Consider the following 11,560-nt stretch of genomic DNA (forward strand, 5'->3'; position numbering starts at 1 on the left):
GAGTGAAGAATCTTGCAACCCAGGAACATCAAGGATTGCAAACAATAGACTGCTCTTTTGGCCAAAGGACCAGGAAAGGGGCAACTAGCAAGACAGAAAACTTTTGGACAATAACCACTTTACTCCAGCCAAACAAAAAAACAAAAACAAAAACTGTAACCCACTCATGCTCCCACCAGCAAAGCCTGAAGGATCAGCCTAGACTTTCATCCCAAAAGCTGAAAGAGAAGAACTGTCAACCCAGAATCCTATATCCAACACAAGTATCTTTCAGGAATGAAGGGCAAATCAAGATAGTCTCAGATAATGGGAAACTAAGACAATTGATAGCCAGCAGACCTACCCTAAAAGGATGAGTAAGGGACAGTCTCTAAACAGAAAAGAAATAATAAAAGAAGGAACAGAACATCCGAAAAGAATAAAAAACAGTATAATTAAAAATATGGGTAAATATGATATATTTCCCTTCTCCTCTTAACTTTTCAGAATCAGGTTTGCAACTTAAGCAAAAATGATAACAATTGTCTTATGCAGCTCTAAATGTATGCAGAGACAACGTCTAAGATAATTATAAACAGTAGATGGTAAAGAAGTAAAGAGGGGTATAGTTTCTAATCTTAACTCAAACTGTTGAAGGGGTGATACCAGTAGACTGTGTTAACATATGATAATATTATGCAACAGCTAGAGCGACCATTAAAAAAGCTATACAAAGAGATATCCTCAAAAATATTGTAGACAAATCAAAATAGAACTCTAAAGAATGTTCAAATAGCCAAGGGAGGCAGGAAAATGAGAACAGTAACATGAGAAGAAAAGGAAAATGATAACCCCTAACATATCAATTATTGCATTAAAGGTACATTATCTAAATATAACAACTGAAAGATAAATCACCTGAGTATATGTAAAACATAACTACATGCTGTATACAAGGAATTCACTTCAAATATAATATGATATAGGCAAGCTGAAAGCAAAAGAATAGAAAAGATACATCATGCAACTATTACTCAAAAGAAAACAGGAGTAGCTGGTATATTAATACCAGGCGAGGTAGACTTTGGAGTAAAGAAAGTTAACAGAGAGAGGGATATAATATAATGATAAATGGTTTAATTCACCAAGACAAATAAATAGCAATGCTAAATGTTTATTCACCAAACAAAAACTATGCAAAGCAAAACTGATAGATTTAAAAATAGACAAATCTACAATATGGTTGGAGACTTCAACATTTTTCGCTCAGCAATTGATAGACAGAAAATAGTCCAGGATATAGAAGAATTCAACAACCAGAGGCGCCCCTGGGTGGCTCGGTGGGTTGAGCGTCTGAGTCTTGATTTCAGTTCAGGTCATGATCCCAGGGTTGTGGGATCAAGCCCCATGTCAGGCTCCAGGTGAAGCCTGCTTAAGATTCTCTCTCTCCTTCTGCCCCCCTCCCTCCCTCATGAAAGAAAGAAAGAAAGAAAGGGAGGGAGAAAAAGGAAAGGAAGAAAGGAAGAAAGAAAAGGAAAAGAAAAATTAAAAAGAAAGAAGAATTCAACAACCATTAATCATTAGGATCTAACAACATTTATACAGCATTTTACCAACAAAAGCAGAATACATATTCTTTTCAAGTGCCTATGTGACGCTGACCAAAACAGATCTATCCTGTGCCTTAAAACAAACTTCAACACATTTAAAATAAATTGAAATAGAAATCGTACAGAGCACGTTCTCTAAATATAATGGAATTAAACTAGAAATCTTTAACAGAATGATAACAAGAAAGTCTCCAAACACTTGGAAACAGCATTCTTTTCAATAATCCATGACTAAAGAGGAAATCTCAAGGTAAATTGAAAAATACCCTGACTCAAGTAAAAATGAAAATACAATGTATCAAAATTTGTGAAACAGCTGAAGCAGTACTGGGAGGAAAAATTATAGCACTAAAAATGGGCACACAAGAAAGAAAATATCTCAAACTGATAATCTAAACCTCTTTCAATGAAGAACAAATTAAACTCAAAGTAAGCAGAAGGAAGGAAATAATAAAGATAAGAATAGAAATCAACAAAACAAAGAGCTGATTTCTTTGGCAAGATCAAGAAAATTGACAAATCTGTAGTAAGACTAGCAAAGAAGAAAGAGAAAATACAAATTACCAATACCAGGAATGAAATGGGATATCACTAGAGAGTTTGCAGACATGAAGAATATGTATTAACTGATAACTGTGAACAACTCTAAACACATAAATTTGAGGACACTGATGAAATGCACCGATTTCTCAAAAAGAACCGACCACAATTAATAGAATATAAAATACATGATTTGACAAGCCCCATAATTTTAATTTAAAAACTCCCCCAAAATATGTTGAGGTTTTTCCTTAATTTTCCTTGTCTAGAAAGTTACTCCTGTCTCCCGGGAGAACCCTGCCCATCCTTTGAGCTTATGAGTTTATATGAAGAAAAAGCTTCTTCAGGTCAGCACAGTGCACTTCCTGTAACTTTTGTAAATAGCCCTACCATTCAGAGTGATACCATTTCTATATTTGATATGCTTATATTTCTGTAGGATGTATATAGTTTAGGGGAACTGGTTTCACTGGAGAATTCTACCAAACATTTAAGGAAGAATTATCTCCAACTTAACAGTTTCTTCTAGGAAATTTCCTCTAGAAGAGGAGGGAACAGTTCCATTTCATTTTACAAAGCTAGTATTGCCCTGATGCCAAAACCAGACAAAAACACCAAAGAGGCGCCTGGGGGGCTCAGTCGGTCAAGCGTCTGACTTTGGCTCAGGTCATGGTCTCAGCGCTCATGGGTTTGAGCCCGGCATCGGGCTCTGTGCTGACAGCTCAGAGCCTGGAGTCTGCTTTGGATTCTGTGTCTCCCTCTCTCTCTGCCCCCTCCCCTGCTCATGCTCTGTCTCTCTTTCAAAAATAAACATTGAAAAAAAATAAACATTACAAAAAATAAGAAAATATTAAAAAAAACAAGAAATCTAATTAGAAAATGGGCAATTAGGTAGCAAATGCTAGCAAGCAAGGATGGCAGAAACTTCTAGCTCCCTCCAGGTACTGCTAATGGGATTGTAAAATGATACAGCCACTTGGAAAATAGTTTTCCAGTTAAAAAAACAAACAAAACAAAACTGGGGCACCTGGTTGGCTCAGACATTTAAGCCTCCAACATTGGCTCAGGCCATGATCTGACTGTTCATGGGTTCGAGCCCCACATCAGGTTCTGTGCTGATGGTGCCTGCTTGGGATTCTCTCTCTTTCCCTCTCTCTCTGCCCCACCTCCCCTCTCTTAAAATAAATAAATAAGCTTAAAAAACAAAACAGGGACACCTGGGTGGCTCAGTCTTTTGAGTGTCTGACTTCAGCTCAGGTCACAATCTCACGGTTTGTGGGTTCAAACCCTGTATCAGTCTCTCCATTGTCAGCACAGTGCTTTGGCTCCTCTGCCCCTATCCCACCCTCCCACTCAAAATAAATAAACTTTAAAACAAACAAACACCAAAAAACTAATAATGCGACTATCATATGACCAGCAATTACACTGCCAGGTATTTACTCTAGGCAAATGAAAACATAGATAAAGGCAAAAAGGTGGACACAGTGCTTGCAGAACCTGTTTTTTGTAATAGCCAAAAGTTGTGAACAGCCCAGATTACAGGCAGATGGTAAACCAGCTGTGGTGCCTCCAAACCACAGAAGGCCACTCAACTTCCAGCAAGAGCCAACTACTGTTGTGCATGACAACCTAGAGGACTTCCGGAAAGCTGTGATGAGAGGGAAAACAATCCCAAGAGATCACACATACTGAATGATTCTTGAAGTGACGCAATTACTGAAATGGAGAACAGATCAGCGGTTGCCAGGGGTTAAGGGGGGTTAAGGGAGGGGTTGGAGAGAAGCCGCCTCCGGCTATGAAATGGGCAAAAAGAGGGATCCTGTGGCCATGAAAGCCTTCCATCTTGACTGCATCAATGTCAATACCCTAGTTGTGCTATTGTAGTATTATTTTGCATGACATTTCTACTGGGGGAAACTGGGTAAAGGGCCCACAGCATCTCTCTATATTATGTTTCCAAAAAATGAGGTAGCAAAGTATTATTTTTTTTAATGCTTTTTTAAATTTAGTTTTAAGAGAGAGACAGAGACAGAGCATGAGTGGGGGAGGGACAGAGAGAGAGAGACACACGCACACACACACACACACACAGAATCCAAAGCAGGCTCCAGGCTCTGTGCTGACAGCCCAGAGCCCAATGTTGGGCTCAAACCCATGAGCTGTGAGATGCAAAAGTTGGACATTTAACTGACTGAGCCACCCAGGTGCCCCACAAATTAAGTATTACTGGTTCAGGCACCTCATGGGAACTCCAAGCGTTTCCCGGAGAACGTCCTGTGGTGTCAGACATAGAGAACGCTCAGTAGATGTTCGTTGAATGAATACACGAAAAAGGAGCTGAGTTCCTTTCCCCCCAGTTTATCCTTGGTGCCTGCCAAAGAAGGTCGTGACCAGTCCTCAAATATTAGCGACTAAACGGCACATGTGGCACTGGAACTGGCCCCTGGCTTCATGGCCCGAACGTTCTTTTGGCTGCCTCTTTTGTACTCTCTCTTTTCATGGAAGAGCTTGTAACTCTTCAACCTTCACGGGCTCCTTTATGTCAAGACATGTATTTTTGTTGTTGCTGACGTGAATTTTTCTCATCACTGCCAACTCCCCAGTCCAGCACCACAGACCTTTCCTTACCATTCATAGTAGCTTTAATCCTCTACTTTCTGGAATGCATCCTTACCCCATTCTCCCTCTCCCAGAGCTAAAATTATTCTCTTAAAATCTCCAGCTGTCCTCCTTTGTGCCATTATCTCAGATTTCATCCTCCGGTATGTCTCTGCAGTATGGGAAACTTGGTGACAACTCCCTTTGAGCCAGAAGCCTTACCTCTGGAAAACAAGGGATTTTCTCCCACCACTGAACCTCTAAGTCCCCCTCAGCATTGATTCTGAGCTTTACGGTTCCCCAGTGTTCTTCTGTGTTCTTTTCAAGGCACACAGCACCCCCTTCGGTGGTCCCAGGCACTGTTAAGTTCTCTCACAACCTCAGATATCGGGTTCAACGCCCCTCGCCTCCCCAGTCCCCCTGGCCCTACAGGACGCAGCCTGTGGAAAAGCCCATCGCTGCAGAGGATGGAGAGAAAAAGCCAGTTTGGGGGGGGGACACTTACTGTTCACGTTATTCCAGGTGGTATTGGTCTTTTTCACCACCTCCATTGGTTGTAAAACGAGTGCTCTGTGATGCTCGAGGCTTTTTAGCAATTCCTCACAGTAAAGTGGGATCCCACAGCTTCCCTCCACCAGGTACCTGCAGTGGGAACAAAGGCCGCCTGTTTATACCAACGAACCATCTTTTCAAAAGGAAAAATATTTGACTCATCTCAACCATTTGAAAATAATATTATTCTCTATTTGTTTCTATCTGTTTTCCTTTTCTATAGTTGCTTTTTTTTTAAGTGTTTATTTATTTTTGAGAGAGACACAGAATATGAGTGGGGGAGCAGAGAGAGAGGAGACACAGAATCAGAAGCAGGCTTCTAGGCTCTGAGCTGTCAGCACAGAACCCAACGTGAGGGTTGAACCTACAAACTAGGAGATCATGACCTGAGCCAAAGTCAGATACTTAACCAACTGAGGACCCAAAGCACCCCCAGAGTTGCTTTTTTCTTTCTTTCCTTTCTAATTTTGCAGAGTGAGAGCAGGGGCAGAGGGAGAAAGAATCCCAAGCAGGCTCAGTGCAGAATCCATCATGGGGCTTGATCCCACAACTCTGGAATCATGACCTGAGCCAAAATCAAGACCTGGACATTTAACTGACTGAGACACTCAGGCGTCCCTCATTTTTTAAAATTACATAAAATATTACATTTTTTTTTCAAAGCCAAAACTATATAATCAGGTACATCCTTAGTCTTACCTCCCTTGCTGACCTTATAAATAACCATGTCAGTTAGTTTCTGATTTATCCTTTCAATGTTTCTTTTTATTTCTTTTTTTAATTTAGAAAAATTTTTGAATGTTTATTTTTGAGAGACAGAGCACAAGAGGGGGTGGGGCAGAGAGAGAGGGAGACACAGAATCGAAAGCAGGCTCCAGGCTCCGAGCTGTCAGCACAGAGCCTGATGTGGGGCTCGAACCCACGAACCACGAGGTTATGACCTGAGCTGAAGCCGGACGCTCAACTGACTGAGTCACCCAGGTGCCCCGCAGTGTTTCTTTTTAAAAACATACACAGACACCTGGGTGGGTCAGTCTGTTAAGTGGCTGACTTTGGCTCAGGTCATGATCTCCTGGCTCGTGGGGTTAAGCCCCACATCGGGATCTCTGCCATCAGCGCAGAGCCCACTTCAGATCCTCTGTCTCCCTTTCTTTCTGCCTCTCCCCTGCTTGCTCTCTCTCAAAAATAAATAAAACATTAAAAAATAAAAATATAAGCAAGTGCACACAGACATATTTCACTCCTTTACTGCCTAAAAGACAGCATTGTGAACCTATCTCACACTAGGCTGTGCCTTGTTTTCTCGCTCTAGAATGTATCCTGCTCATCCCTGTGTATCTGTAGATCTTTCTCACTCTTTTTCCTGCCATGTAGGGGTCCACTGTGGGCACACATCCTATTTTATCCTACCTATCCTCTTAGAGATGGACATTTGGACTGTTTTCAGTCTTACTAATACAAATAACGTCTCCATAAAATGTTGTCCATGGGCCACTTTACACTTTTGTTTATATATCTTTGAGACAGATTCCTAGAATTGAGGTTGCTAGATCAAAAACACACACACACACACACACTAAATATATACATAGAGAAAAAGACAGGAGACAGAGCAAGAGACAAAGGGAAAGACCATGCCAAATTGATGCTTGGAGTTATTTTAAATGAGATTTTATCTAAGACCTCTTCCTCCAGAAGCAAGGCGAACTCATTAGAAGGAACAGACGCAGGGGCGCCTGGGTGGCTCAGTCGGTCGAGTGTCCGACTTTGGCTCCGGTCTTGATCTCACAGTGGGTAGGTTCGACCCCGTGTTGGGCTCTGTACTGTCAGCATGGAGCCTGGAGCCTGCTTTGGATTCTGTGTCCCTTTCTGCCCCTTCCCTGCTCATGCTGTCTCTCTCTCTCAAAAATAAATAAACATTAAAAAATTTTTAAAAAAGAAAGAAAGAATGGATGCAGATACCAAGGTGGGTTGTAAACAGCTAAAGCAAGGGTGCTGTCCATGCTGTTAGGGCAACTGGTGTCTGGGCCCCAGTCCGTGAGACACTCAGAAAGCAGGGTGAAGAACCAGCCTTCAACACCCGCCACAGAGAACATTCCAGACGACAGTACTGCCAGCCAATTGAGACCTTGCTTATTTACAGATTGTGTCTTTAAACTTGACCAGTTTGGTGCTTGCTTCGGCAGCACATATACTAAGCTTTCCCAGTTTGCCTTTTGTGACACTTGCCCAAGGCACCGCCCTCAGTCACCTCTGATCACACCGAGTATGCCCGTACCCAGCACGACGAAGGAGAAGCAACACTGACATCACTGAGCAAAGTTTGAGAAAGCGTAACAGGGGCCATAACAAGGAAAAGATGAACAGGGTCTCTCCTACCAACCACGATGAATGGCTCCTTTGAACAATGGACCCGTAACCATACTGAAACAGGCACCTGCAGATACATCTTGCAGGAACTGATGGAAGTCTGATCTGGGGAATGGACATGGATGTTGGGACCTTGGGAGAGAAACAGATTACTCACGTGTCCAGTTCTTTGGGGATGCCCTTGACATTGAGGTCTCGGCAGACCTTGTTGAGGATGTCCTTAGGTTGCAGGGCTCCGAGGATGATGTAGGTGGTGTTCCTGTTCTTCATTATGGTGCTGGCAGCTGGACAGGGTATGTCCATGAAGGGGGACAGGGACATGATGATGAAGATAGGAACAGTCCGGATAAGCCTCTCCATAAACGACCACGAGGCTGAATCAATAAACTGGGCCTCATCAATGATGAAAATAATCCTTTCCTTTTTCACGGTCTGCACAAGGTGGAGACACAGAATAATGCTGTGGGACTCAGGATTGTTATTCACGGTATGGATATGCATGTATATCCACTGAGGTCTGTGGTGCTAAATTAAAGTCTTCTTTCAATTCCTTTGTATTAATTTAGATTCCACTGACTTGGAAGTTGTGGAAATTGGGACAAGGCTGGCTGGAATGGATTTTCTTACTTAGTCAAAGCTTTGTGTAAAGATAACATGTAGGATAAATGGGGCTGTAGCCAAGTAAAAGCACCCACTATATAAAAATGAGTCATCTGTTTACAAGTCATTCTAACCTATCGACAAAGATATCCTGGGGATATCCAATTGATGCTTGTTCAGCTGACATGTATTCAACACATACTGACGCAGCACCTACTGGGCTCAGTGCTACACGCACAGTGCTGGAGGAAACAACCCCAGTTCATGCTGTTCTGGCCTGAAGTAGGGTCTATGTTACCTAGAAATCAGATCACATGTCCCTTTCTTTGTGTAGGCTACTTTGCCCTAACTAATCTGAATGATTTATTCACTCATTAAGCATTTATTGTGCATCTATTAGCGTCAGGTAGTGTTCTGGGTGCTGGGGCTACAGGAGTAAACAAAACAAGAGCTTACATCTTAGTGTCAGCCCCTTGCAGAGCAGGCCCTGTATTCCACTGTGTGAGCGGTCAGAATGGAGAAGACCTTCCCCACTCTCACTGCTCCACACCGCTCTTTGGCTCCCTTGGGGAAGAGACTGGATTAACTCATTCTTTCCCTCTACATTTTTACAAACAGACACAGCAAAGGCTACTTTAAAATTTCAAATTTCATAGGACAATCTCATAAAGGGTTAAACCCATTTTATCACATATACATGATAAGTCTACAGCCCCGTTCTGTTACGAGATATTTAGCTCTTCGCTGACTTTGAGGACATTTTAATTAATGGGGAGGTTAGGATTACCTTTTTTCTTGTTTTTGACTGATGCCTTTAAAAATACAGGGCAGATAGAAAAAATGTGTCTTCTCTATATGATGGGTTTATCAGTGAATCATTTGTAAACTGAGGAGAGTAAAGGTGTCTGAGAGGCTCAGTCGGTTAAGCATCCGACTGCGGCTCAGGTCATGATCTTGCAGTTTGTGGGTTCGAGCCCCACATGGGGCTCTGTGCTGACAGCATCAGATTCTGTGTCTCCCTCTGTGTCCCTCCCTGATTCATGCTCTTCTCCCTCAAAAATAAACATTAAAAAAATTTTTTTTAATTGAGAGTAAAGCAAGAACTAAAAAAAGCGTGAATTCTATAGGCCCTGGTTTCTTCATATTTGAAATGAGGAGCTTGAATTGGTTTGTCTCTAATATGACTAAAAGCCAACATTTACATTGTACTTACTATGTTCCAAGCACTGTGTGATGCTCTTTATATAAATTAACTCATTTACACCTCACAACATTCCCAGGAACTAGTATTATGGAAGCTGGTACTGAGAAAACTTCAGTGAATTAGCTTGCGAAGGTCACACAGAGAATAAATGATCCAAGGACTGTTGTCTTAGCGCTTACAGCATAGTTCAGTGGTGGTTTCCAAACCAGACGGTATATCAGAAACAACGGAGAAGTTGTAAAACAAAAGCAAACAACTAAACAAAGTCCTAAGCCTAACCCAAGTCCCTTTGAATCTTTAGGCATAGAATTAATAAATCCACGTTTTGTTAGTTTCTATTTTTTCATTTTCGACAAAGATTTCATTTTATTTTTTTTAATGTTTATTTATTTTTGAGAGAGACAGAGAGAGACAGAGACAGGGCACGAGCAGGGGAGGGGCAGAGAGAGAAGGAGACAGAATACGAAGCAGGCTCTAGGCTTGAGCTGTCAGCATAGAGCCCTACGTGGAGCTTGAACCCATGAGCCTTGAGATCATGACCTGAACCAAAGTCGAATGCTTAACTGACTGAGACACCCAGGAGCCACCAGAGATTTTATTTTAATTCAAGTTTAATTAACATTACATTAGTTTCAGGTGCACAATATAATGATTTAGCAATTATATACAATTATTCTATACATCACTCAGTGCTCATCATGACAAGTGCACTCTTAATCCCCTTATCTTATCCGCCATCTACCTCCCCCTGGGAACCAAACCACTAATTTGTTCTCTGTATTGAAGAGTCTGTTTTGGTTTTTGTCTCTGTTGTTTGTAAATCCATGTTTTTTAAGATGCTTTCTGGATACTTGTAATGCAAACAGTCCAAAATCTGACATTTTGAAGTCACTCATAATGCCTTGCTTATTTGCCCAAAGTGGAGGAGAAAGTTGTGTTATAAACTTCAGACAATGTCACAAGCTTATATTGATCATGTATAATGTGCCAGGCGTTGTGCTGCTCATTAATAATATAAAAATGAATCAGGCTCCCTGCCCTATGAAACTCACAATCTCTTGAGAGGCAGAGAAATGCACACAAGGAACAAATTGTAATACTGTATGGGAAACATGTTCAAAGTGTTACAGAAGCAGGGCAGAAGAAGAATTAGTCATGCCTCATGCTTTGGGGAGTTTTCACCAAAGAAGTGACCTTGAAGGATGAATACCATTTCTCTGGGTTAAAGAACAAACAAAAGACCAAAACACTTTGGACCTTTATGTCATTAGCACCGGGAGTGCTTTGGGTAGGATAAAGCATGGTTGGTGCAATTCGCATAGGCCCTGGCAGTGATGTGGAGGGTGACCCGGAGTGGAGAGGTGTGAGGCACAGAGCCTGGTTGGGAAGCCGTGGAAGTAGTCCAAAGAGACAGAACTTGGGGTGCCTGGGGGACTCGGTTGGGTAAGCGTCTGGCTTTGCCTCAGGTCATGATCTCATGGTTTGTGGGTTCGAGCCCTGCATCGGGCTCTGTGCTGACAGCTCGGAGCCTGGAATTTGCTTCAGATTCTGTCTCCCTCTCTCTCTGACCCTCCCCGACTCATGCTCTGTTTCTCTCTGTCTCAATAATAAATAAAAACATTTAAAAATATTTAAAAATTAAGTGTTTAAAAAAAACAAAAACAAAGAGACAGAACTTGAACGACAGCAAGGAAGAGAGGACAGAGACATTCCAAGGGGAACTGAGTAGTTGGTAGTAGAAATGGCAACCAGCAAGGAAGAGAGCAAAGATAACTTTAAATGATGCATGAATGAATTTGCCATTAGCTAAATCAAGGATCAGAATGAGGAAGAAGGGGCCCTGTGGTAGGAAATAAAATTTCATATTAGACACTGAACTGAACGTGAGTTACTACATCCACGTGTTACATATGGAAGGTTTTGGAAATATGGTTCTGGTGCTATGAACGAGGTGAGGACTCAAAAATAAATTTGGTGATCATCGACATACAGTGAGTTGTCATGAGATTACTCAGAGAGAGAACTAAGATGGGGGAGGTTTCTGATAAGGAGTCACTGTTCCAAGTGTGTTCACACAAGCGTGTAAGCCACGTCCTACTATCTC

General features: G+C 41.8%; 1 protein-coding gene across 1 annotated transcript in view; it reads right to left on the minus strand.

Annotated features, from left to right (window-relative positions):
- Positions 1-11,560, minus strand: part of LOC115287066 (adenylate cyclase type 10-like) — a 76,024-nt gene that overhangs the window by 32,161 nt on the left and 32,303 nt on the right. The window contains exons 14-15 of the mRNA XM_029933344.1: positions 7,810-8,084; positions 5,236-5,372 (exon numbers count right to left, since the gene is read on the minus strand). Coding sequence (XP_029789204.1) covers positions 5,236-5,372; positions 7,810-8,084 — 412 coding nt within the window. The remainder of the gene's footprint in view (positions 1-5,235; positions 5,373-7,809; positions 8,085-11,560) is intronic.

The sequence above is a fragment of the Suricata suricatta genome, chromosome 3 (assembly GCF_006229205.1).
Source record: "Suricata suricatta isolate VVHF042 chromosome 3, meerkat_22Aug2017_6uvM2_HiC, whole genome shotgun sequence".
NCBI classification, from domain to species: domain Eukaryota; kingdom Metazoa; phylum Chordata; class Mammalia; order Carnivora; family Herpestidae; genus Suricata; species Suricata suricatta.